At 37.4% G+C, this 27,274-nt stretch overlaps 4 protein-coding genes across 6 annotated transcripts in view; 1 reads left to right on the top strand and 3 right to left on the bottom strand.

Annotated features, from left to right (window-relative positions):
* Window positions 1–633: 633 nt before the first annotated feature.
* On the top strand, window positions 634–13,217 carry LOC149737109 (sodium/calcium exchanger 3-like). Of its 3 annotated transcripts, XM_089876259.1 has the most exons (19): window positions 649–1,167; window positions 2,091–2,400; window positions 4,109–4,341; window positions 4,991–5,073; window positions 5,400–5,516; window positions 6,279–6,383; window positions 7,707–7,873; window positions 8,136–8,162; window positions 8,646–8,745; window positions 9,126–9,273; window positions 9,343–9,505; window positions 9,844–9,967; window positions 10,190–10,319; window positions 10,635–10,734; window positions 11,106–11,172; window positions 11,475–11,673; window positions 11,961–12,124; window positions 12,457–12,615; window positions 12,902–13,217. In XM_089876259.1, the coding sequence occupies exons 1-19, from the start codon at window positions 940–942 to the stop codon at window positions 13,026–13,028; spliced, it is 2,751 nt and encodes a 916-aa protein (XP_089732385.1). In that variant the 5' UTR covers window positions 649–939; the 3' UTR covers window positions 13,029–13,217. The 3 variants fall into 3 exon arrangements, with proteins under 3 accessions (XP_089732386.1, XP_089732387.1, XP_089732385.1); XM_089876260.1 differs by lacking the exon at window positions 8,136–8,162 and having other exon boundaries at window positions 634–1,167; XM_089876261.1 differs by lacking the exon at window positions 5,400–5,516 and having other exon boundaries at window positions 637–1,167.
* A 750-nt stretch (window positions 13,218–13,967) lies between these two features.
* Window positions 13,968–15,742, bottom strand: LOC149737108 (tRNA (guanine-N(7)-)-methyltransferase-like). The gene is made up of 3 exons (XM_089876296.1): window positions 15,539–15,742; window positions 14,992–15,102; window positions 13,968–14,602 (listed from the first exon to the last, which is right to left on the bottom strand). Exons 1-3 carry the CDS (start codon window positions 15,740–15,742, stop codon window positions 14,123–14,125), a joined length of 795 nt encoding a protein of 264 aa, XP_089732422.1. The 3' UTR covers window positions 13,968–14,122.
* A 25-nt stretch (window positions 15,743–15,767) lies between these two features.
* Window positions 15,768–27,274, bottom strand: part of LOC149737105 (ATP-binding cassette sub-family F member 1-like) — a 39,205-nt gene continuing 27,698 nt past the window's right edge. The window contains exon 2 of the mRNA XM_089876271.1: window positions 15,768–18,373. Within this exon, the coding sequence (XP_089732397.1) occupies window positions 16,196–18,349 (2,154 nt within the window). The 5' untranslated portion in view covers window positions 18,350–18,373 and the 3' untranslated portion in view covers window positions 15,768–16,195. The remainder of the gene's footprint in view (window positions 18,374–27,274) is intronic.
* On the bottom strand, window positions 19,108–27,166 carry LOC149737107 (uncharacterized). Its single transcript, XM_089876258.1, has 6 exons — window positions 26,514–27,166; window positions 24,926–25,151; window positions 24,039–24,241; window positions 23,435–23,569; window positions 20,219–23,049; window positions 19,108–19,842 (listed from the first exon to the last, which is right to left on the bottom strand). The coding sequence occupies exons 2-6, from the start codon at window positions 25,052–25,054 to the stop codon at window positions 19,559–19,561; spliced, it is 3,582 nt and encodes a 1,193-aa protein (XP_089732384.1). The 5' UTR covers window positions 25,055–25,151; window positions 26,514–27,166; the 3' UTR covers window positions 19,108–19,558.

The following is a 27,274-nucleotide window of genomic DNA, read 5'->3' as shown; positions in this document are numbered from 1 at the left end:
GAAGGAACAAAGTGACCATTCAGTCAAAGTAAAAGCAAATAAAGAGTATTCATAGGTCATCGTATTACAGGTCATTTGCTAAAGACCGAATTCCGTAACACAGTGTCGAACCCAACTCGCTTTGACACTTAATATGTATTTTTGAATCGCGCTTGAAACTGGATACCAGTGGAACCCAGACGAGTTTAATATTCGAATCACGTCAGTGGTGAAACGCGAATATATAGATGCGCTTGACAGCTGTACCGCTTTACATGACAAACGATGGTTAGATCAGAGCATCTCCTTATGTTGCTTTTCATTCAGTTATTGATTGAATCTGTTCAAGAATTGTGTTGTCAAAGAAATGTGCACTGAATGTCTCCTACACACTGGCCATCTCGCCTTTGTAGATCAGTCTGGGTTTTATAACACAGTGGATTAGCGCTTCTCCCGATAAAGATAAGTCCTAAAATAACTCAGCGTTTAGGGCAAGGTCGTTCCTAAGTAGGTATGGCAGTGCAGGAAGTACTATTATTAAAAGTGCATAAATTTTAACACAGAAGTAAGCGGCGGTCTACCATAAAGTAAACTTAGGCAATCGTATTCGTGAAAAGATATTTTAACGACTTATTGAAACAGAGCAATAGAAGAAAAACTACCGCAGTAACTTTTCGCTCATCTTCAGCATGTAGTAGAACTGTTTTGACGATCATATATTTTCATAACAGAAAGTCGGAAACCTGTAGCCTACTATGCCGATATAGTCTAACTAATTTTTACTGGTTACCGTGTGGAGGGTGGAAAACGAGCTGTTTAAGTGAATACTGATCCAGAATATAAATCAATGAAGCAAGAAATCAAATCACAAAAGTAAAATGAACTTTCGAGTACAACAGTAGCAGCCAACAACTTGGTGAAACGGCGTTAATTTTTAAGTAGTTTCAGAAATTAAAAACGATGGCAACGACGGACGTGATCTCCTATTACTCCAATGGTTTCGTGGTAGAGCACGTCCCTATAGATGAAACTGGGAACTTTACGGACGCATATTGCCAAAGTTGGCTTCTGATACCCGCGGAAAATTTATGGCCGGCTTGGTTTCGAGGGTTTATCTATATCATCGCGATAGCTTATCTGTTCATTGGGGTTGCGATTGGTAGCGATGTATTCATGACCAGCATTGAGGTGAGAGACGTTTATTTTTGTTTCCGTTATTCTTTGCGTGTAACCGCTAATTCCCCCAACGTTAATATTACATTATAAATTATAGTAGGGTGGGGAAAGATGGGACACTTTAGCACAGAGTATATCCCAATATCCTGATCGCATTTCAAAGTCGCGAGGTTACGGTTTTATAATTCTTTTGATGTTCTTTGTTTAAATGGGACGAAAAAATATACTATCTTCCTCCTATCCTACTATATAGTATTCTTAACAACAGATAATAAATAGTAGCAAACGTTGTGTTTACTATGTTTGCTTTTTTTACCATGTATGATTACATTTTGCGGTGTCGATTTTTAGCGTTCCTTTTGTATTAGTCGCCCTACCCGAACAACGATAGAAAATCGTTATAATCAAGATAGATTTTGCACCAAAGCATGAAAACTGCATAGATATCTAATACTTTGAGATAATATTGATACCGATAGCAAATAATAATCCAGATTTTTCTGATCATGTTTTTAACAATTAACAACGCTATATAACTCTGTAATTTTAACTTTTTTATTACCAAATAGAACGATAAAAAGAAAATGGACCATTTTACCCCAACTAACTATATAACATTCGGGGCCAAATCATGCCATTTTAAGAATATAACACTTTTGCTTGAGCTTATGTTGCTATTAAACAATACAGATACCATGTCATGATAAGTTGTTCTCATAAACAATACGTATATATACCATATTATTACAAATTATCTCGCTTTTTAGATACGTCACTGTCCCGTATTTTGAAACTTAGGTGGTACCTTTAGATCACATTTGAGCGTTTTTATTAAAATACAAATTTTGTTTTTTGGTTGGTATGCTACTAATAAAGCATCAACAAAGCGACAACAACTATGTTTTTAAAAAGATTAACCTGTTTCTGCTCAACAGGTGATTACAAGCAAAAAGAGGACGATTATAATTTGGGATGAAGAACTGGGAGAAAATACTAAGAAAGAGGTTCTGGTTTGGAACGAAACGGTAGCGAACTTGACTCTCTTAGCTCTGGGAAGCAGTGCACCCGAGATATTGCTTGCTACAGTGGAAACTATAAACGAAATCCTGAGTGGAAACCAAGCGAAGGGCGGAGGTCTTGGGTTCTACACAATAGTTGGCAGTGCGGCATTTAACTTGTTGGTTATAACTGGTATTTGCATTATTTCAGTTCCCTCACCCAGCCATAAAAGCATAAGAGAGTTAGGTGAGTGTTCGGGTGTAAGAGTGGCGTGTGTTATTTAGACTGGATGAAACGTCTGAAATATACTATTACGATTATATCGCAAAACATTTTTGCATTAGCACTATCATTTGGAGGATACAGGGTGTTCGGAAAGTCACTGTGCGCTGTTCTAATAAAGTTTATATATTTACTGATTGAGGTGTTTAGAAACAAAGCGCACAGTGGTTTTTCCGAACACTTAACCAAGTCAAACACGTCCGACTTTATGAACATATGAACATCGGCAGTAGGGCTATACAAAGAAAAGTTGTTTTATTGTGTGACAGGGAATGTAGTGAAACTGTGACAATGCGGACAAAGCAAATAGAATACACAAGACAACTCTTGTGATATAAATAAAAGCTTTTCATTATAAGTCCCGTCAAAGCATGGCCTTCTGAATCCAACTGTTTACGTTTTAAACTATACAGTAGGGTGGGGGAAGATGGGACACCTTTTCATTATATTTTCTCGTCCAATTTAGTAGTAAACAAAGAAAATTGTAATAATTATAAAACCATATCCTGACGACTCCCATAGACCGTTGTTAATTGTTTAAAACACGATCAGGATATTTGGATATTATGTGTTAAAAGTGTCGCATCTTCCCCCATCCTACTATATCACAATAGCTTTGAAACACAACCGTTATTCGCGGGCGTAAAATTTAGAGTGATTTCTCTTTATTTTAAGCGGTTTGATTCGCGATTTTGACGCGATCGGCAAAACTATTTCGTTATTTAAAATTTGGTCATATCTTTAGATCACGTTTAAGCATTTCTTTCAAAACACAAATCCTGATTTTTCGTTGGTATGTCCATTTAACATTAACAAAGATTTCAAACGCGATAATCCGTCACATAATAGAATCTACATCTATAAATGGGCGTTTTCGTTGGTGCAATAACCATATATAGAGCAAAGGTAAAACCAGCTATGTATAGTGGTAATGGGATTAAATTTAAATTGTAACAATTGGAGTTTTTTTGCAATAAATTATAAAGGGCCATTGAATATATAATGGGAAGCGTTTATATTATCTTACACTCATATTTAATTCATCAAAACGATTCCACATAAAGTAAAACCGCAAGAGCAGACTTATATAAGTAGCTTGTGAAATAATACTTTACTTGATCGAATATAATTATAATTTATTTATAGACTAAAATTGTTCGAAATTGTAAATTTCTTGAAAAACTTTTGCATTTATTTTCATACCCATTTCATCGCCCATAATTCGCATTCTTATGTATTATTCATAACATGGTGTATGCCTGTATATAGGCAGACAGTTAACCGCGACAAATTGGACGTTTAATTCCTCTTTGAATGCATACATTGTTATACTTGGATCATATTCAAGCAGCAAATCGATTTTAAGAGAACCGTGATTTTAATGAATGAATGTAAGCCATTTATCTTCAAGGGCAAAAATAATCGTTATAACAGGGGTGATCTGTTTCATATACATCGCGTGCTTGTTTACGAGTGTAACTTTTTCGAGTTTTGGGGATGAGAGGGGGGTTTTCTATGTATTTTTGTGTGTGGCTGACAACTTAGATAACCCATTAGTGACCACTGGGTTGGAGAAGTTAAGTGTCTTGCCCAAGGACACATGCGCCTATAAAGGCAACGTGATCACGCCTGGTATATTTCTAACCCCACGCAATAAAACTTTATCTTTCAGGGGTTTTTATTCTTACATCAATGTGGTCGCTACTGGCTTACGTGTGGCTTCTATGTGTGATGTTATGGACATCACCCAACGTGGTGGAACCATGGGAGGCATGGCTGACTCTTATATTCTTCCCATTGCTGGTGATCACAGCATATGCTCAGGACAACGGGTGGTGGATGTATAAGTTACGAGGTCAGAACTCTGTACAAGATGCCAGCAAACCAAGGGACGAAGATCCAGCGGTAAGTGACACATAGTAGGGTGGGGACCTTTAGCACATACAGTATCCGACCTTTAGCATATAATAGCCGAAACACCTTTAGTATAGTAGGATGGGGGAAGATGGGACACCTTTAGCACAGAATATCTAAATATCCTGGTTGTGTTTTAAACAATTAACAATGGTCTATGGGAGTCGTGAAGATACGGTTTCATAATTCTTTGAATTTTCTTTGTTTACTACTAAATAGGAAGAGAAAATAGAATGAAAAGGTGTCCCATCTTCCCCCACCCTACTATACATAGTATCCGATATCCTGATCGTGTTTTAAACATTTAACAACGGTCTATGTAAGCCGTGCTGAGGGTACGGTTTATAAATCATTGAATGTTCTTTGTTTCTTTTACCAAATGATACGAAAAACAGAATGAAAAGGTGTTTTATTTCCGACTTTGTCCCATTTTTACTATACTACCCTTGCTTTTTTCAACTTAGTACCTGTAAACTTAAGTTTTATAGAATAGAATGGAAAGAATGGGACAATCCAAGTGATACTTTTTATAACCGGTGAAGCAGTGGACCTATTGTGGTTGAAATCTTATATACTGTATATAGGCTAGAATCTTAAAAATTTTAACATTTAAAAAAAACATCAATATTTTCCTTTACAGATGGTCAATGGTTTGTCTTCTAGGAGAGGTTCGGCAGTAGGGGTGAAATCGCCAGAGAAAAGTCGAAAAATGAACTGGACAAAGTACGTTTGGCATTTTACGTATTTTGGCACGAAACAATTAAATTAACACGTTTATGAATAATCTTTCCGCGGCTTATCTGGGTATAAAAAATCGTAGTGTATTTCCGACGTTTCGTCTGCTAAAAGATTGTTTACAATATGCCTGGTAGCAGAAGTAGCAGAATATATTTTGAGTGAATGAATAGCATTACTAAAATTATGTGTTTGTAAACTAACGGCGTGGTATACTTAACATTATGTATAGTCTAACATTATGTAACAACTAAACACTAACAGTGTTAAGCAAATATAACAAACAGTTTGCTTTACTAACTTTCAATTAACAGTGAAGGTGTTTGTTCTGTTTCTAATGGAGATATCTGCGGTGGAACGCCAAACATGGGCAGTCCTGCCCTTAAACGACATATACGTCGTGTTTCTATCGCCGCACCTACTAATCCAGCGTAAGTTTAACATTATAAACTCATTGAGCAACGTATATGGCCGTATATAGATACTTTTTCGCCAAACAGTTGTTCTTATTGAGCGCGAAAGTGACCATGATACTTTTTCGCCAAAGCGTTGTTCTTGTTGGGCACTTAAAAAGTGGCCAAACATATACTTTTTCGTTGAACAGTTGTTTTTGTTATTTACGGGACTTATTTCCACACAACTCAACTCTCAATCTTTATACATTCTCTATATCTCTAAAATCAAATCATAATTTTCTTTCTTATTTTTAACAACAAATTCTCTTATTTTTTTGGGTTTGTATGGCTTTTGCGTTGTGTAGATTTTTTAGAATGCAATTTTTGAAACACAATGTGTTAAAACGAGTTATCGTATTATAAACCAATGCAAGCTAAGAAGTCGTTCGATACTAAAGACATTTATTCAAGTCAATGTCTAAACCAAATCCGATGTAAACAAAAAATATTTACCTTGAATGAATTGCAATCCAGTTATCATTTTGTTGTCCCAGATTTTACAAACAGCAGTTAACAGTTTTATCTTCGTGTGGCAGGGCAATGACAGTAGTTATGATACGAGTGTTCTGTTTCATACACTTCGTGCCCGCTTACGATTTATGCCGTTTGCTACTTTGTGGGTGATTGTTTCATTTTGTACATGACTTACAATTTAGACAACCCATTAGTGACCACTGGGTTATTCCACGCGGCGCTGGACATTATTATGTTTACTTAACGTACCAACTTTGCATGTAGAGCGATTGAGTTGGCAAGTATATCCAAGAAGGATAACGGAAGAAAAGAAAGCGAGAGAAGACAAGTGGAGCCTGAACCCGCTTACAGAGCGTTTGCAAGGGCAAGGTATGGCTGAATATTTCGCAATATAAACCTTAACCGGGCTTCACACACACACACATATATATATATATATTGCTGGATCTTCTAATGTACATTAAAAGCCATAGTTTGCACTTTCGTAGAATGAGAAAATGGAATAAAAAGGCGTCCCGCTTTCCCCCATCCTACTATATAGGCTACAGTTTAGTTTCGGTTGTAGAAACTTCTGTTTCTAATAAAGAACTCCCGCTAGAATCGACCACATCATAATGGTGAAACACACGAGAACGTTTTTAATCACGCTTCTCTTACTTAGCGGTAAATCGCTGATTCGCGATTTCGAGAGCGATTAGTTGAAGCGAAATTTCGTTCCGTATATTGATTTTTCCGCATGTTATATCGTTTTCTGGTGTTCTGTAAATTTACTACCTCTTAGCATAGAATGCGGTTAACAATTTTCGAAGTGCATTTCATGGAGCTTGTAACTCAAATTCGTATCTAAATTTTTTTACACCCTCAGTGCAAATAAAGGCTCATCATATGAAATAAACTGAGTTCACAATGAAATTAATTTAAAACCGAACAATCTTTTTCTGTCCTTACGAAACATAATATTTTATTGAAATTCCTCTTCCGTTAATTAATTTACTTAATAGTGTTTTCTTACAAACACGAAATTCACGTGTTTGTAATATTCGTTTTAACAAACATCAAACGCTAAAACTAGCCAGAAAACGCAAAAAAACTGCCACACAGGAAGACTGCCAATATAATTTTGATTGCTCTCGGATTATGCTAACTACTGCAGATGCGTTTTATATTTGACATAAACAGGAAACAAACATTCGAATATCCGGTCAAATTGATAATCGTTCAATCAAACCATAAAGTATATCGACGGTAAACAGAACACGTTCTCATTTATGTTAATGCCATTTTCCATATTTAAATTGTGTTTTTTGCACTGCAAACCTATTTGACTATCTAACTTGCATATAGTCGTGTGGGGGAAGGTGGGACACCTTTAGCACATAATATCCAAACATCCTGACCATGTTTTAAACAAATAATGGCGGTCTATGGGAGTTGTGAGGATACGGATTTATATTTCTTTGAACGTTCTTTTTTTACTACCAAATGTGACGAGAAAATAGAAAGAAAAGGTGTCCCATCTTGCCCCACTCTACTATACTCTATGTGGGTTGGGCCCTAGCCAAGGACCTGGTATCTAGGTCTGATTTGACCATCAATTACCCCCACAAGGCCACCTATGTATATATGACGTAAAGCGACCAGGCTATCTGTTATCTAGCTCTAGCATAACGAAAACTCTGTTATTCGACTCAGATTTCGCCACGCAGCCATTTGGTCGATTGGCGGCCGCAAGAGAAAACCAATTAATTTAAATTTGCAACCGTCTCCAAAGCTGCCGGTGAATGATCCAAAACTACTCTCGGTTGTTTCGAAAATTGCTTCGATAAGAAAACTATACAGCAACAATAACGCTATTCAAGGTAAAATAGTGGAAACAATTTAACAATTGTAATAACTTGCATTTGTTTTGTATTATAAAACTATACAGCAACTTTATCCATTGTAAAAAAATAGAAACAGTTCTAATAATATAGAAACAGTTCTGGTAATATTTTCAATACGAACATGGCAAACTGACCAGAAAATCCGTGTTTTTTGAACATAAATTGCATTAGTTTTGTAAGTTTGACGTTATAAATATTTTCCATGTATAACACTCCTATAATACCTTTCTATTTTAAGCGTACCCAATTACAATGGACATGTTGGGTAAGAAACGCCGTAAATGTTGTTTGTGTGTGTTGTTTGTGAGGCATGGCAGTAAACTAAAACGCGACAAAAGTTAAAATAATTCTTAACGGCACGGCGCTGTGTGTGGTATCTGAGTTTTTGATTTTAATGTCGATACATTCATCTGGATTAGGGTTTCTTAACTATAGAACTGATCCTATAGGGGGTGCGGGGGTGCTGTATTATTAAGCTTGGTTAGGTCTACTCTATAAAAACAAGAATAGCCGAGAACAAGGTGGTATTAGAAATAGAAGAATACAGTGATTTTATTACATAAGTAAGTCTAAAGGGAAGTTCGATAAATTGTTGGTGATTTGAAAAGGGTAAAGCAAGAAAAGGTTAAGAACCATTTGCTTGGGTGACACGTCAGCGCATAAGTGCAGTTTTCTTCATTTGGGCATCAAAAAAAATAAAGAGAAAGGTTAAGAACCACTGATTTATAGATATTTACATTATGTGCAGACGAGTCAAGTGGGAATGTTGCTTTTGCTTCCTCTGCATATTCAACATTGGAAAGTGCGGGAGAATTAACCATCGATGTTTTGTTGCATCGTAGGAAAAGGTTAGTGGTGTTATGTGGGTAAGCTCTCATTGCATGACATTGGAAATAGGCCGGGATTGGCCATTACCCCCAACTAGTCTTATAGTACTATGGGGTAAGATGGGATATATACCCCAACTAGTGTTACAGTACTTTGGGGTAAGATGGGACACAGTTAGCTCATAATATTTAAATATTTTGATCGTGTTTTAAACAATTAACAACGTTCTATGGAAGCCGAGGATACGATTTTATAATTCTTTGAATGTTCCGTATCTTTACGACTTCCATGGACCGATCAGGACTTTGGATATTATGTGCTAAAGGTGTCTTGTCTTACCCCAACCCACTAATGTGTTGGTAAAAGGTTGCGGATTTATTTTAGTTTTTGTTATTTTTAGACCGAAAGGCCAAACCGTAATCCCAACTACGAATGCGAACGGGAAGTTCGACACACAGATAATGCCAGGCGTTATATCGGTGGATTATGAGACCAGGGAAGGGACAGCCAAGATAAACAAGGATTTTAAATACACATCTGGAACATTGGTAAGGAGACGCTCAGATTTACGAATCGATAAGGCATGCATTCAGAAATTAATCTTTTGCGTGGTGCAGATCTTTCCTGAAGACACCTATGTTCAATCAATCTCGATTCCGATCATCAACGACGATCAATATTATCCGGACACGGATTTTTACGTCATACTCAAGAACCCAAGTGGGGATGCAACGCTTGGAGATCCTTCTGTTTCTAGAGTCACCATTATTGACGATGATAGTACGTATACAAGGTTGAATACAATTATCTACGGGTTTATTTTATTACTGACACAACTTTTTCATTTGCTGGTTTTTGATTAAAAACACATTTTCTTTCTATTTTCTCGTCCTATTTGGTGGTAAAAAATAACATTTAAAGATTTATAAAACGGTACGACTTCAATAGACTATTGTTAGTTGTTTAAAACACGGTCAGAATATTTGGATATTATGTGCTAAAGGTGTCCCATCTTACCTCACGGTACTGTATATATTTTGCCTAAATGGCACCGTGAGTCTCCTTTTCAAATCGAATATATAATGCAGCGTAACATCTGTTCCATGTTTTGCCCACAGAGCCCGGCGATTTTGTTCTAGAAACATCTCAACTTTACGCTGATATGGAAAAGGGGGAAGTCAGCGCAACAGTGTTGCGTCAGTGCGGGAGCGACGGGGTCGTCTTTGTACATTACGCAACCATGTAAGTACACGCACAATGTTGGACTATATATTCACAAAGCTATTGTACGTATTGTCCAACATAAGAAACCCGATACTGGGTTTGTATTTTTAACATGACATAAATGTCGTTACTTGGGAGCAGCACGCACAGCGTCTCAATTGCTGTATGTTTGTTGCAAGTCATTGTAATGTTATATGAGACTTATTATACGATGTAATTAACGATATCCATCACTCGAAGTGACGGGACAGCACATGGCGGTGAAACCATGGATCTCGGTGTAGACTATGTTCATACAAGCGGGAAACTTGAGTTTAAACATCAGGAAACTTCTAAAGTAATCACGATCGAGATAAATAAAGATATTACAGTAAGTACTATGTGGGTACCGATATGTGTGAGATTAAAATAAACGAAAGGCGTTGAAATTACCATTTTTTTGCCATAAAACAGAACGGTAAAAATGCGGTTACAGTTTACAAGTATAGGCTACCATTCAGGCGGTTTTACCCGCTTAATAAAGCGTGGGTGAAATTTACCAATGATTCGACATACACGTCTGCTTTAGCTCTTTTTCGCTTCCTACCGACAAGTGAAATCAAACGAAACGTGGGAAATATACTACGGTTTTAAAACAAGATAACCCATTAAAGGATCATTAAGAACACTTTGTTTACAATTCTAGGAGACAAAGAACTTCGTGATAATTCTACGAAATCCAAGCCAAGGTTCGCATCTCGGAGAACATAGTGCGGCAGTGGTGAATATCAACCTTGAAGCTGGAGGTAAGGAGATGAATGACATTTATTTCGTCTCTTCGATCACGATCGGAAAAAGTTTAAAATATTTCGGATAAAAGGCGTAAACGTTATTTATAGCGTTCGGACAAGATATAGTGGGATAGGTTTAGGATAAGATATCATTTGTTATCAATTTTTTTTACGTCCCATTTGGTAGTAAACAAAGAAAATATTTACGTAATTAAAGAACCGCATCCTCACTACGTTTATTACAAACGTTGTACATTAATAACGACTGTCGTTGCCATGCGAGAGTAAGTCTTTATACTGGCACGGCGGAGCAACGACAGTTGTTATAACACGCGTTTTCTGTTTCATATTCTTTAATCTATTTATTTTTGTTCAATCTTGATTAGGAATCAACAGCATGAGTCGAGTCTTGATCGATGAAAACGACACAACATGGGTGGGCCAAATTCGAAAGTGAGTACAATCTATGTTTTTGGGGTAATGGAGCAAACGAGGCCTAAATCCGAAGACCAATGGCATGACACCTCACTCACATAGAATAGAACAAATTATGCTTTATAGCTTAGCACAAAGTTAGGTTTTCGTGAAATTTACCTTTCTTAATTGGCAAAAATTAGTGAGGTTTAAATTTCCCATCGGCTTTGGCTCATAAATAAGGATGTTTAAACGTCGGTAAGCAAGATTCTTGATAAAGAGTCAAAACACAGGTTAATATGCCTGGCGGCAGCAGTATATAAAATGCGTTTTTATCCTAGTGCGATGATAGTCGGGGGTGAGATGGACGACTACGGTAACGAATCCCCGCCTTCCAATACGGACTTTCTCATGCACGCCATTTCAATGCCGTGGAAAATTGTATTTGCACTTGCACCTACACGTCATGCCTATGGAGGATTTCCTGCCTTCATCATATCTCTTCTAATGATTGGTTGCCTGACAGCTATTATAGAACAGGTAATACCGTGAAGCCTTAGCTTATATTCCACGATCGCCTGTATCCAACGGGTGATGGTTCAAGGCTCGTCGCTGCTGCAGTTCAGGGCGTATGTGTCCTTATGCAAGATAACGGGCTGTCTGAACTCGGCGATATAAAAAAAACATCACCACCAAGCGGCAAGAAGTGTATATGGAACAGAACATAAGTGTTATAACGACTGTCGTTTTCCGGCCACGCGAGGATAATATTACATTCGTTCATTCTCGCTTATTTTCTACGTTAAACGTGCTTCCAACGATTTCAGCTTGGACATCTGTTGGGATGTGTGGCGACATTAAAAACACAAGTTACTGGGATAACGATCATTGCGCTTGGAACAAGTTTGCCAGATACAATTGCTTCAAGAACAGCAGCTTTACAAGATGATTATGCTGATGCTTCTATTGGGAATATAACAGGGAGTAATAGGTAGGCTGTTTGAAACAGTGTGAATATAATGTTTTTCAATGTTTTTTATGTTGTTTTTCATTGAAATTTAAAAACATCAGGAAATTACGGTAAAATCGTTTTTTTTTAGTTACATTGGGGTAATTATTATAATGTATCTTTTACTTATTATGCGTTCTTCGTGTTCACTCCCGAAAACTTTGACTGCACAGTTGACTGACTTTGATTGACAGCACAACAATAATAACTTTTATTTGCTCTTCCATTCTGGTAGAAAATATAAAAACATCACTTTCTCTCAAACTATACGCATAATCGAACCTAGGACAATAATCGACACTTTATTTTAACAGCGTGAATGTGTTTCTTGGCCTTGGTTTGCCCTGGGTCATACGGACGATGTATTTCGCTGTAAAAGGAGGCCAATATATCGTAGATACCGACGGACTCGACTTTGCTGTTACTTTGTTCGATTCCTTTGGGGCAGTTTGTGTTGTGCTCCTAATATTAAGGTTAGTCGTTCAAACTATTCTATGTGGGTGAGGATCCGCGGCGTGGCGATTTAGGCCGGAATTGGCCCATTTCTTTCAAAACTATCGCTGTTCAAATTATATATTCTACTCTATGTGGGTAAGGTCCCGCTTCGTGGTATGCCTCGAGTCGTGTAGGATTGTGGCCAGAACTGGCCCATTACCCAAGAAAACAATCGCCGTTCAAACTACAATGCGAAATATAAACACAATATTAAAACAAAGAGTAAGCTTTATGTCAAATTGTACTAACAATTGTAATTTTCAGGAGGTACGTACTTGGCGGGGAACTCGGTGGGAGCACTCGGGTTAAGTGGGCGAGTGGAATCTTTCTTTTCACGCTGTGGTTTATTTTTATCATCGTATCTTCACTAAAGGCGTATAACTATTTCTAAGAGAGAAACTACCTAAGAGGCGAAACACGGGCACGACCTGCAAAAAATTGTGGGATATTTTTAGCTTTACGCCCCAGCAAAGTTTGTATGTTCGTTTTTTTCGTCGATTTGTATTATACCACTATACGTGTTTCGCGCAACCGCTGTTGAAATTTTGAAGCGGTTGAAATATAATCTTATAAAATATGAGTGGACGATTGTATTCGGGGATCTATTCTACTCAGCTTGATGCCATGTAAAGATGCATTAATACATTGGTAAAAAAACTATATAGTATATATAGTAAAGTGAGGGAAGATTGGACACATTGAACACATAATATCTAAATATCCTGATCGTATTTTAAACAATTAACAACGGTATTTGGGAGTCGGGAGGATAGGGTTTTATGATTCTTTGTTTACAATCAAAATTAGTGAGAAAATAAAATGAAAGTGTGTCCCATCTTCCCCCATCCTACTATAGTACTGTGGGGTAAAAGAGGGGTAACCATTTTTCTTTTAAACAATTAACAACGGTCAATATAGGAGTTGTGAGAATACGGTTTTATAACTGTTCGAATGTTTTTGATGACCACAAAACGGTATGGGAAATTATATTGAAAAGTCTCATACTAAACCAGTCGGAGCCGCGTTACACGTGGCAACAGAGTTCGCCTCTGGATCGAAAGATTCAGGTACAAAGAACATGGCGCAATATATCGTTGTGGACGTATTTGTCCTTAGATGAGACACCGAACAGCATTTGCTCCAACCTCGTTGTTCTTATGTGCTATGCAAATGTTAGATACCTTAAAACAGTTTACCAATTCAAAAACCAGCCACAAAGTTACGAATGATTTTATAAAACAGATCATAACTACTCAAAAGTTAAACAAGGTTTTATAACACCGAACGCTCCTGTTATAACGACTATCGTTGCTCCACCACAGCCAGATAATCAAGTTACATGCTTTTATTTAGCATATCTATACCAATATAACTTGTAAAGCTAAGACTTCCGCCAATATGAAGACATCATTATTTTTATTGGATTCCATTTTCGGGAATGTAAACAACGTAAGAAATAACAATTGCATGATTCGGGATTTGGCATCAAGAAGATTTTCCAGCAAAACCAAAATCATTTCGTCTAAAAACCGCAGGGTATTTTTCGCCGTTGTTTCGCGCTACTTTTTTCCCTTCTTCTGTGCTAACGAACATAGCTTGATAACAAGCATCGTCCTTTAGTTCGTGGTCATCAACACGGTCAAATAAAGGATGTTCAGAAAAGTGTTTTACCATCCATTCATGTACTTCTAATACATCGGTAATGGTGTATAGAAGACCTCCTTGGCAAAGAATATAAGCATACTCTGCTAGGAGAGTAGAACTAACGATACGCCATTTATGCTTCTGCTTTTTAAAATGGGGGTCAGGAAAAAGAATGAAGGCTTTTTTTAACTGGCCTTTTGAAAAGAAGTTGGGTAAGTATTTCATAGCGTTCGTTCTGATGCAAGCAACATTTTGAAACTCCTTAGTTTCAACATGGGCCTTCCTTAAAGCTTGGATCCTTTCCTGTACATAATCTGATACCTGCCACATATTAAACACGTTCCAACTTTAAGTTAAACAAACAGGCAGAAAATTAATAACGTTATGATATTTCAACACAGTTAACTACCCGCACCGTGGCATATTTGGTCACTGCCCATGCTTTCAACCCCAAGGTTTTAGGTTCAAGGCTCGACGTAGCTACCATTGGGGGAGCATATACATGCAGTCAGTACATTGAGTCAAATATTAGAACAAAACTATCTAAAACACCCATGCAGAAGTATAATTAACGGATGATATTTTTACACAGCTAACTACCGCGCTGTGGCACATTTGGTAAACCTTAGGTTGTGAGTTCAAGGCTCGGCGCTGCTACCATTGTGCCAGCATGTACATTCATTCAACTTCATTAAAACAAACTACCTAACCTTAACGCGAATCTCCATGCCAGTTATGAGAGTATCCGGCAACAACCTTGACAATGCAATTAACAATCCGCCGTACCCACAACCGATGTCAAGAACTTCTACTTTACGAGCCTAAAATAGAATGTATTGTAAGTAAAAAAAGTGTTATTTTAAATATACAGCTGTTTTGTGTAAGTGTTACGCAGGATCAGGATCTGGTGCTACAAAATACAAACAGACAAAAAACAAATCCAGCAAAATTGAATAATATAAATAATAGAGAAATATATTTCGCCTAAATGGCTTTGTTGGTCTCTTATTCAAGTATAAAGATAGCATTAGGCAGTTGTGTTTTAATTAGCACACTATGCATATGCATGCATTACTTAAATTGTTATCACTGAGAAGCCATACTGGGAACTGACAACGTAAAAATCACTAAGATAGAATACAACATTTGGTGTTACCATATATTAAGAACAAATTCATACAAGATGCCCTAAATATCAAACTGTGTTCAGATCAGATGTAGAAAGTTGAAAACACTATAACACATTATGCTACTCACTGTCATGTCGTCACTTTCCATCTCGTTATTCTCGCTTTTTTCATTAACAAAGTAAGCTGGATAATGTTTTGACCAATCCATAGTCCTGGGTGAGATGGGGTATTCTACATTGTGGTCCCCAAGTGGGTTGGAATGGGCTCGCTGACGAAAATACTTTTTTCTTGGAAGTTTTTTGGATATTATTTCATTTTCAATCTCATCCATTTTAAAACTTATTTAGTTTTTACTCTGCATGGAACAAAAGTATGTAAACATTGGTTGTCTTTATTCTCTTATTGTAAAGCTTTGTCTAAATTATTCACCACACATGAAAAAGGAAATACACAATCCTTCAACTGATATACAAATGCATCTGTTTTCTGTTTCTACATTTTAACATTTTTAACTGAATAAAAAAAGTTTTGAGAAACATTTTGAAAATAACATATTAAAATAGATAACATTTTGATTGCATCAATATCTTATGCATTCTAAACAATTCAAAATCCAACTGAAAAAATTTTACATACATACACACTAAATTGTGATACATTGCATTTATCCTAAATTTTAAAAGTACCCAGAAAACAAACAATAATTTAAGTGACAAAATAAGCAAGAAATACAATAAACTTTGCAAATTTCACCTAAACAGAAAATCAACAATCACGCATAAATTTACTGTTTATTTTGAACAACCTCTTCTCCCAAAGATTCCAATATTTCTTGTTTATAATCATCAAAGTCACCTTCGATTTGATTGACAGTTTGGCTTTCCACGACCCATAAAGTGCAGTCGGTTTCTGTTATAAGTCGAGCGTCGTGAGAAACAATAAGGACCCCACCTTTGTACTGATTAATAGCAGCAGCAAGCGCATCTATGGATTCAAGATCAAGATTGTTAGTTGGTTCATCAAGAATTAAAATATCTGGTGCGTAAGAAATTAACTCAGCTAATGCAACTCTTGCTTTTTGTCCTCCACTCAAATCCCGAATAGGAATTTCATGAGCATGGCTGACCAAGCCAACAGAGCCAAGCCTTTTTCTTGAAGCTTGGTAGTCTAAGTTGAACTTATCCCTGAGATATTGTGTGGCAGATTTGTCCAAATCCAACTGATCAGCAGAATGCTGACTGTAATAAGCAAAACGAAGACGAGGATTTCTTCTGGACTCGCCAACAGTTGGCTCCAGGTAACCACACAGTAGTTTCAGCAGAGTTGATTTACCTACACCATTAGGCCCAACTATAGCTATCCGTGAATCCATATCAATACCAAAGTCGATATTTTTGAACAGAGGAGGTTGGTTTTCGTATGCGAAGTCGACATTATGTAGACCAAGGATAGGAGGGCTTAGTGTAGGAGGGTCGGGGAATGAAAACTTCACAACATATTCTCTTGGTTTGGTGATAAGTTCTGTAGTTGTATCCACACTCTCCACCATCACAGATGCTCCTCTTTTTTGTCCTTTCTCCTGCTTTCTTGTCAGAGCTTCTTTCTGCTTTTTTTCCGCAGCTACTTTGGATGAACCGTGCGCTTTTAAACTTTTCAACTTCTTTTCCTGCTTCTCGTAATCCTTCATTCTTTCCCTTAACCTCTGCTCGTGCATTTTCTTAAACTGGGAGTAATTCCCTCGATAAGGATTTAGTTTCAGGTCTTCTAAATGAATAATATCCGTACAAACATTATTTAAGAAAGCCTGGTCGTGGGAAACTACAAGCAACGTCTTCTTCCAGTTTTGCAAGTAATTATCCAACCAAATCACAGCGTTCAAATCCAAATGGTTGGTAGGTTCATCAAGTAGCAACAAAGTCGGCTCTAAAAATAAAGCCCTAGCAAGAGAAACTCTCATTCTCCAACCACCTGAGAAATCATGAGTTGCACGTTTTTGCATGGAAGCCGTAAACCCAAGACCAGCAAGAATCCTCCGAGCTCTGGACTCAGCAGAATCAACACCAATGGCTTCCATATCCTCATATAACTTTTTCAAATCATCCTGGACAGACAAATCTCCTTTCATTTGTCTTGCTGTGAGTTCCTTTTCAAGCTTAAGTAGTCTTAACCTTTCAGTATCAGCATTGAGAACAGCTTCAATAGCAGGCGTCTCATCTGCTTTTACTTCTTGTTCACAATATAATATATCAATGTGAGCGGGAATTGAAAGTTTTCGAGCTGCTATATGTCGTAGCAGGGTCGTCTTGCCTTTTCCATTAGGTCCCAACAAGCCATACCTCCTTCCTGCAACTATTGTTAGATTTGCATTTTTTAATAAATCTTTACCTTTAGCAGCAATGGAGAAACTCTCAATTTTAATATCAGATGTGTTTTCATAAGTTTGTGCTGAACTGGACGACTTTTGCTCAGAAACAGAGAAGTTTCCAAGCTCGTCATTTGTCCTTTGAGTTTCCATCTCTGCAAGTTGCTTCTTGTATTGCAAATCCTTCAAATACTTCTTCCTTTCTTTCCTCGTCATATTTTTCATTAATTCTTCGTCTGCTTCCAGCTCCTCATTCACAGGACCATCTTCATGAGTAAAATCCTGAATTTGCTCTTCCTCCTCCTCATTTTCCTCTCTTTCCTCCTTACTCCTCTCTGAAATAGTAACCTGCTTCATATCTTGAACCAAATCCTTAGCTGGTGCTTTTGATCTTTTATTTCTGGCAGGTTTCTCCTTTTCAACAACAGCTTCCTCTTTTGTCACGTCATCTTCCTGCAATTCTTCGAAAAACGATTTCTTTGAATTTTTCTTCTTCTTAGTCTTTTTTTCTACCGGTTTTGCACCATTCTGTACATCAGTTACAGCATCAGGATCTGTTTTGTTTTTCTTTGGCATCTTAACCGTTGAAAAATAAATTCTGTGTAATAAAAAATAAGGGTTACGGATTTGAGCCTAAACGGACACGTTATTTTCAAAACTAATAAACAATCCTCCACTAAAAAACAAGGTACGTTACATTAGGCTGGTGGAAAGAGTTAGATGTTGGTAATTTGGACTTTATTAGTTAGGAGTTACGTCTGTTACGAGTTAGTGGTTATATTTATAGGGGTTAATATTTAATAGTAGATAACGTTACTTAACGTAGGAGAGGACTGACAGCCTGACAGGACTCTTTACTAGCATCTAGCACCCTATTTTATTTAATAAAAGTATGGGTAAGGCGCCACTGTCGTGTAAACGAAACGTTGAGCCATTTAAACATTGAAACTAAACATAGCCTACATAAAACAATTAAATCAGAATGTTGTGTAAATTCTTATACGTGCACACATGTGCACCAATGTATGTCTGGTTAGCAGTAGAGAAGCAAGAGCACTAATGTTAGACCATGGTCCCACCACATAGAAAAACCCCAGTTAATAATTATGTTTGCAAATCTTGCGCATTGTCTGACCTGCATGTTGCATTGTTTCTATTATATTATATTATACCTAAACCATCTGTTACATGTGAAATCGTACATTCAATCATTTTTCCAGAGATAATGACGTAGTAACTTGGTACACAATCCCAAGCGATTATCAACTTGCGTGTATTTTTTTCCTTGACTACCTAATGCCCTAATCTAATGCTTTGGGCATTAATCATCACACTTTCAGGGCAAATTTTGTGTAATCACAGCAATAATCCACATGAAACATGGAAACAACAGTATGATGATATTACCACAATTAATAAATAGACCACATTGCGTACATATAAATAAATGCGAATTATGAAGACAAATAAATTATACAGAATACAGTTACAGTATAGAAATAGAGTACCATGATGAAATTAAGCGCTTTTATGTAATGCAGGTGTATAAATAAACATTCGAATAGGTTCCTTTTAAAATCTATTAAAGTGTTTAAAGCTAATTTAGTACGATTGGACTACGAATGAATGATTGAATTTAACTTATTTATCTTCGCGTGGCGGAGCAAAGCCAGTCGTTATAACACGGGTGTTCTGTTTCATACTCCTACCCGCGTTTGATATTTAGATTATGTAATTGAGGAGACGCAGGATTGCGTTCAATTACTGTACGAATAAATTGAAGAATTAAAGTTCAAAATATTTCCAAGAAGAAAAGAATACGATTCCCAGAACAGAAATTATAACAACGCCTTTCAGGATCGAGTTGAAGCCACGTCCTCTGTCATTTTCTCCTTCATTTGATAGAATGTTCTGTTTCCATCGCAGTAAACGAGGACTAACGAGATCCATCACATCGCAAAGGGCCTCAGCCACGTCGTCGTCTTCCGGATCACTCTTGTTCGCGCTTTCATTGGTCTTTGCTTTTCTCACAAGAACAGCAGCGCTTGCCGCTCGCATGAATTGCGCAGCTGAAAACAAATAAAAATACACTCAGTTTTTAAACAAAAAATTCGTCAGTTTTAAAGATTAGCGTCAGTTTAAAAAACAAAAACTTACGTTAGATTTTTGCTGCAAAAAAACGGTAAATGGTGCCATAAAATAAGATTTGGTGGAATATATGTATTGTTAAACAATAATAAGCTGAAAATCAAACTAATACTTTAGCTTTTATGCAGAAGTACATTACAGTATAAAAAATATACACACCAGACGTGCGGGAGCATATATTTTACTTTAAATTTTCATTGCGTAAAATGAAAGCCGCTTTTGCGACCGCAAGATTGAAAAGGAGATAACAAAAGCGACCACAGCAGGAACAACAACATGAAATTGAATCTGACTCACCTCTTCTACGACGTGTGAGAACTTTAGCGATGGAGTCACCAGCAAAAGAAAGCGCGCCAACTGAATCTATTACTTCTTCCGGTTCAGGTGTCTCGGTAGCAGAAAGATTTTGCACAGCATCTTCGTTAGGTTGATTTTGCTCGCTGACGACTGGTTTTGTTTCTCTTAAATTTTCGTATTCAAAATTTTCATTCAGGTTGGCATAGAGTGATGCAGAAATATTTTGCACGTCTTCGTCTGGCTTGTTTTGCTCGCTGCCAACCGGTTCTGTTTGTTTTAAATTTTCTTGTTCACTTTTTTCAATTGGGGGATCATCAGGTAAAACATTGGCTGTAGTTGAATGGTTGTCTAACAGTTGACTTGCCGTAGTGCCCAGGGATCCCGTGTCATATTTTACTTGCTGTTTTGAATCCCAAGGTATACAATCGATATCGGAAAAGCTGGTAATGGAAAGCGCTGAAGTGCGGTCAAGAAAATCGGGTTTTTGCTCTGGTTTGGAAACCGCATTTTTGTCACAAGCTTCTTTGTTATGTAGAATTTGACTTGGCAAAGATAAGCTAAATTCCTTTGGCGTGTGAACTAGGGTTAGTTTTTCCTCCACAGTTTCTCTCTCTTCTTTATTAACAGCTACCTCCTCGGTCGAAATTAGCGAAACATTGTCAGTTTCGTGGGCATTGTCCTCGGAAAATGTACATTGTATCGAATTGCTGTCAATTTTCTCGCTGGCAGTGCTTTCTGCTGCGTCGCTTTCGCTACACGATGACATAGATGTATCTGTATCTGTACTGGGTGTAATAGGAATCTCCATATTAGCATTCACTACATTGGACGATGACTGTACTTCGGCCAATGCAGCAGAATTCTTTAAATTTTGATTTGAGCTTTCGGCAATATCTTTATCATCGAGATCCAATATTTCCCACGAGCCGTTTGTGGAGTTTGATTCTACGTCACAAACTTCACTTGTTTCGTCATCAATACTTAAGCTTTTTGAATCACAACAAATAACATTATCGGTCCGAGAATCAACAGCAGAATTTATTTCACCTTTTGACTGCGCTGTCGTTTCAGGAACATTTTCAGCTTCTAAAACTTTCCCCGAAACAGCAACTTTAACCGCTTCATTTGCATTTCCTTTTAATCCTTCATCGCTAGCCACAGGCGTACACAGCATTAAGAAAAACGACTCCATCGACGTAGAACGTTGTCGTGTTTGCAAGGGAGGTTCTTCGGTGTTTTCGTTGAGAAAACTACTTGATAGTGAACGTGTAACTGGGTAGAGATCTTCAATATAACATTCCACAGTTTTGGGATTCATCTGTAAGCCTGACCGTTGAAAAATATCGTCAGTGTTCCCAGGTTTTTCTTTTAAAATCTCCGGCTTCTCATTTGAGTATCCGTTTACCTTTACAGAAATCACGGAACGGAAACACTTTTTATCCTCGACCCAGGACGTTAATATGTTTTCCTTGTTTTTCGGGACGTTTTCGAAATATGCCTTGGTTTCTTCAGCTATTTTCGTATCACGGTATGCTTCTAAAACAGAGGCGTTTGCCGCCCTTTCTTCTAGCGGCTGTTTTAAGTTCTCGCGACTGACAATTTCTTTTAACGCCGTGCTGGTAATAACCTCAGCCGCTTGTTGTGCGTACATAACTACGTTAGCGCATTCTCTCAACAAGACTTCGCCGCACCGGTCGCACGAGTTCACTTTACGAAGGGCCTGTTTTACACCTCGGAGAATTGCATTAGACAGTTTGTCTCCATAAGTTTGAACGACTGTTGCACTTTCATGGTCACAAGAATCCTCACTTTTCTTATTCGCGCCTTTATACAGCACAAACTGTACAATGTTATGGGCAAGGGCGCCGGAAAATGTTTCTACGTTCGCCCCCTGCTGCTCGGCGCCTGTGGGCGACTCTTCATTCTTTTTAGGAGAAAACCGGTTCAAGACGAAAGAAACGACTTCTCCGGCCAAACTTTCCGCTAAATTATCCATGTAAGTTTCTTGCGCTGTTTTCTGTTGGTCCTGTTGCCCGTCCGGTGCAATTTTCGTTGAAAAATACTGAAAGTCAGAAATGTCCATTTCCAGAGTAGTTTTCACGCGTCCGTCGCACTCAACGTTCACACAACAAATAGAGTCGTCTGGAATTTGAATTTCTTCTGGCTTAACATCAGCAATATCGATTTTTCCAGGCGCTGCGATTCCGGAAGGGGCTTGAGCGCTAATGATGGCAGGACCGTCCAAGTTTAACTCAAGCATCGATTTTTGAGCTTCAACGCAGCCCGAATCACAACTGTTCGTTAACATTTCGTTGGAGAGAATTTCATCGCCTTCTTTTTCTGGCGGGCTTATTTTCTGAGCCTGTCTTTTGCTACTCGCGCTCTGATTGGTCGGTGACGGTGTTCGCTCAAGCGAGACGTGAGCCGAAGATACTATGACGTCATTTTCGTCTTTGATTTTAAAACACAAGCGTTTCTCGTCTTCTTTTTCTCCTGAATCCGGCGATTTTAAATTCAAACTCGCAGTGCTCACCCGTCTAAGCATTCTTTTTCTTGGCGTTTCAGAATCAGTCGAAATATTGCTGAACGAATCGAAGCCATTAAAATTCACAGGCGTTTTCGACTTGTGTCTGAAAAATCTTCGTATCGAATCAGGTATTGGCTGAGGGAGACTCGGATTCTCTGTATGCGCTGCGTATAATGATAAGAAGTCTCCAGTAGGTTGCGTACGGGAAGATTGTGTGGACGATAATGACCAAGTGCTCCCAGAGTTGCTGCCACCCATACATTGCATGGATAACGAACTTACCCATTTCCGTGGGCTCATGTACCTTCAATACAAATCGTATAAGTTATGTTACAGTAGGGTGGGGAAGATGGGACACTTTTTAGCTCTATTTTCTCGTCCCATTTAGTAGTAAACGAAGATCTTTCAAAGAATTATAAAACTATATTCTCACGACTCCCATAGACCACATTTAGTTGTTTTAAACACGATCAGGATACTTAGATATTTTGTGCTAAAGGTGTCCCATCTTTCCCCACCCTACTATACATTGTAAAAATACAAATAAAAATGTAATAAAAAATTGACCAATATATAAGTAGTAACAATTAGTGCAATTATCCAATCTTATGCATATACTCAATCATATCTATCATGGATTAGTGGTAGTTCTAATTTAAAATAATCCGATTCCACCAACCTATACTCACTTGTTTTGAGGCGATGAAATTATTACGTCATAATCATTATCTGTGACGTCGTCATCGTCCGGTTTATTGGCACTATGCATAATATCCATTGTAATGTTATAACACTGGTCGCAAATTTGCAGAGTTGGCATATACCTGTACACAAAACCAATTATTCAATTTGGTTAAAACCACAAAAAGCAATTTAAAATGAAAACGATTAAAACGAAAATCGAAAGGGGTTTGACAAAAAATCGAAATTCTAATAATGTTAATATAATTTACGTAAGTGTCAGTATTGTAAAATAAATTTCATTACAGCTAAAAGTTGATTGAAAATTCCTGCATTTGTCTAAATATTACGACTACGAAACCTGCGTTTGTAAACAAATCATTTAAAATGCTATAACAGCAGTCTGTTCTCTCCCACTTCGCGTCGAAACTGATTTACTCAAACACAATATACGGCTATGCTCTTAACACTGTGAACATACCAACATTAGACCTATATACTATACTACACGTGCACGGCGTATCTGGTGTGTCTGCGCTTTGTCTTGTGCTATCTGTTCTCAATAACGAAGACAAGCTTACATAAACCGCACAGAGATTATATATAGCCTACCTTTGATTCTGTCTAGGGCTTGGCTCGCTTTTCTCGAAGTGAGGCCTCCATGGCTTAGGTACGGATCGAAGCCTTTTTCCCGACGGTGTTCCCAAATGAAAAGGAGCGCAACATCCGATCCCGCTTCCTCCAAAGATGATCCCACTCTTTACTTTCTCGAGGTGTTTTGCACAAACTTTGTCACCGGATTCGAGATTACATCGCTGAAAATACAAAATAAAAGAAAAAATAATCAATTATGATAAATATAAAAGTAATGGTACATATTATGTTACTTCTGCTACCAGGCATAATGTAAATATTCTTCTAGCGGCTCATCTGGTATAAAACGTAATGTATTTTCGACGTTTCGTTTGCCTCTCGACAGGGCTTCAAAATATAATAAAGGTTTTTATACCATATGAGCCACTAAAAGATTATTTACATTATGACTGGTTTCCGACGTATAATTGTATATACATAATAGTTGCGCTTATAAAATCACCTACTTCTTTGGCCACGTATACCCACACCGATAGTGCATTAGAACACTCATTGCGTATATTCTTTATCACAACATGGGGATTTGCATACATAAATTATGTGCTTGAATTTCTACGCTGTTATGCGTTTAATAAACCTATCACTTCTTTGTATAGAAATACCAAGAAATAAATATCATTTATTCTTTAAATACAGAAGGTCAGATTAATTAAAATAGCAAAGAGACGATAATTAATAACAAAACGACAGTCTTTAAAAACACGATAGCAGTAGAAATTACACAGGTAGAAGTATCTATATACAATAGTTGTGAATGAATGAATATGACAGTCGTTAGGAGACATGTGTTCTGTTCCATACACCTCGTGCCCGCTTACGAGTTACAACATATGTAACTTGCATACCTTTAACAGTCTATCCTCTTTAATTTCAAATATATCTTCTTCCGAGTCCTTACAGCAACATTCTGCGGATAAGTTGATACGATTTTCGCATAATGAGCAACTGTGAATAGAAGATGACACAGATTCCATTTTGAAACTCAACTGGTCGCATTACGGCACGGAATTTTACGAGAAATTCTCATTTTTACCGAAGGCGTAAATAGCCTTGTTAGACTGCTAATTGGACCTGCGAAGAATCAATAGAGTTGTCAGGTTGGGCAGGTGTTTTATAAATATAGACTTTCACTTAATTTATTTTAACGAACCATTTACACGAGAAGCCAGGTAGCAAAAACAGTATTTTATAAAAACGCGTTAATATCGATTTCAATCGGGCTGTAATTTCTCCTTAAACCTAATTAATATAGCATACAAAGTTTGTTCATATTTAAAACAAAACATTGATTCTTACCAACGCTAAACAGGTCTGTGCTATATCAACTTATCTTCGCCACTGTAAGCAAAGATATTTGACTTATTTGTCGCTGATTAAACGACATTCAGGTGGTATGGTGTTTTGCTTGCTGTCACGGGACGCTGGTTTGCTATAGCGGCTCACGTACCCGAAAACGCCCGCGACTTTGTTCAAATAAAATTCAATCATAAAATGTGGAATACTTGAGATCAGAGTATTCAACGCATTTAACCATAACGAGCTTTTATACGAGACATTTTCGTCACGAATAAGCTGTATAAGCGTAAACTTACCGATATGTAGTGCATTGTACAGTATTGCTATTTAACGAACTCTAAGACTCATGTTTTTCATGACTAGTCTTATATTTTTTAGCATATAAAACATTAAACACGGTAACGCAGAATAACCGTTGTGTTGTATGGAAACTATTCAAAGTTGAGTGACGCGTAGCCTATTGCGTGCATGACAAATTAGAATCCCACAATGGACGTTTCCGCCTTTTCTGTAAATGTTACTACACTTAGTATGAAGGTCAGATTAATAATTTAAAAGTACGAAACGCACAGTAAGTGCTACATGCCCAACTAAAGCTTAAAATAATAACTATGTTGCATACTGTTCTATTCTGGTTCAGTTTAACCAACCTTTCTACATAACTCTGCTTCTGATCGTTTTAAGAGACGTCTCGTAAGGCTAGTCTAAACTGACTTGGTTGGTTAATATTTAACTAGAACTGCTGATTGTCAATATACTGAAGTGGCTCCGACTAAACGTCAGGTGTGAACGCTTTAATTTACCGATTCGTTATTTTGCAATTCGTGTCTTTTCCTACTGAATTACATGTATGCTGTTGAAACGTATTGTGGGTTTAGTAGCCACGATTTTCTTTTACTTTTTTACTCATGTATTTTTTCCTCTAGCGTGCTGTTTTAGCCACTGCCGTTTTGATGCGAATATACTCTTCTCTTTGTTATTTTAATTAATTTGATCTTCGCCACTGTACTAAAAGAGATCAATAAAAGTCATGTTATTTTACTCGAACTCTGTAAGTCAAAGTAAAGAGCAGAACTGAATCGAATCTTTTCACGAGCACAACATAGCAATACTAAATAATAAAACAAGCATATTTACCTTTGAAAATTGTAACTCGAACGACTGCCTTGTTGTTTTTCATTTGCACGTTCTATGATGAATGAAGCATTAGCTGTAGGATGTGATTCCACGTGACTATGGTACTAATGGAACAGTATAAGAGCTACAGTAATGGATGGTTAGTGGTTGAATTAATAACAACATTCTAACACAGGATACTTACCAAAGCAACGACGACCATTTATATAACGAACCAAACAAAAACACTCGCCTTTGGTAAATGTAAACATTTTGTGTCCAGGGTGGGGAAAGATGGGACACATAATCATCGTATTTTCTCGTCCCATTTGGTACATATTATGTGCTAAAGATATTTTATCTCCCCCCCCCCGCACTGTACATAAAAAATAACGACCATAAAACAAGAAATTAATAGCCTACACGTATAATGCATGTTGGCACGGAAATTGCGAATAAAACAGGATTTGTTGGCAATTAGTTCTAGCGCGTGCGTCTAGTACAATAACTAAGTGTGTATGACTGGCCAACTTTTGCCTATACACCCGGTCTTGCCTAATGAGCTTATTCATAAAGAATATGAATGCAACATCCACCCCTTTAGACGGAAACTGTTTCCCAAACTTGCTTCCATAGGGTGTTTTAACAACTGTTGTTTTGCCGTTGATTTCCTTCTCTTTGTTCTTTAAATAACATGACCTTCGCTATTTACAAAGAGATTAATAAAAATTATGTTAGGTAAAAGAAGCAAATAAATTACGGCATCAACTAGAAGGGACTTC

The sequence above is a fragment of the Ciona robusta genome, chromosome 4, assembly GCF_009617815.1.
Source record: "Ciona robusta chromosome 4, ASM961781v2".
NCBI lineage: Eukaryota > Metazoa > Chordata > Ascidiacea > Phlebobranchia > Cionidae > Ciona > Ciona robusta.
The sequence above is the reverse complement of the archived record's forward strand: the minus strand, read 5'-3'. Positions and strand labels throughout refer to the sequence as shown.

Bases quoted from the DNA above. Each gene is read 5' to 3' on its own strand.
- LOC149737109 (XM_089876259.1), top strand. From the start codon at position 940: ATGGCAACGACGGACGTGATCTCCTATTACTCCAATGGTTTCGTGGTA. The intron at 8,746-9,125 runs GTTAGTGGTGTT...TGTTATTTTTAG, and splicing joins TTGTTGCATCGTAGGAAAAG to ACCGAAAGGCCAAACCGTAA. The intron at 10,320-10,634 runs GTAAGTACTATG...TTACAATTCTAG, and splicing joins AGATAAATAAAGATATTACA to GAGACAAAGAACTTCGTGAT.
- LOC149737107 (XM_089876258.1), bottom strand. From the start codon at position 25,054: ATGGAATCTGTGTCATCTTCTATTCACAGTTGCTCATTATGCGAAAAT. The intron at 24,242-24,925 runs GTATGCAAGTTA...TTGTATTTTCAG, and splicing joins AAGAGGATAGACTGTTAAAG to CGATGTAATCTCGAATCCGG. The intron at 19,843-20,218 runs GTGAGTCAGATT...ATTTGTTTTCAG, and splicing joins TCTCACACGTCGTAGAAGAG to CTGCGCAATTCATGCGAGCG.
- LOC149737108 (XM_089876296.1), bottom strand. From the start codon at position 15,742: ATGGATGAGATTGAAAATGAAATAATATCCAAAAAACTTCCAAGAAAA. The intron at 15,103-15,538 runs GTGAGTAGCATA...ATTCTATTTTAG, and splicing joins TGGAAAGTGACGACATGACA to GCTCGTAAAGTAGAAGTTCT. The intron at 14,603-14,991 runs GTTAGGTAGTTT...AATATGTGGCAG, and splicing joins GCATGGAGATTCGCGTTAAG to GTATCAGATTATGTACAGGA.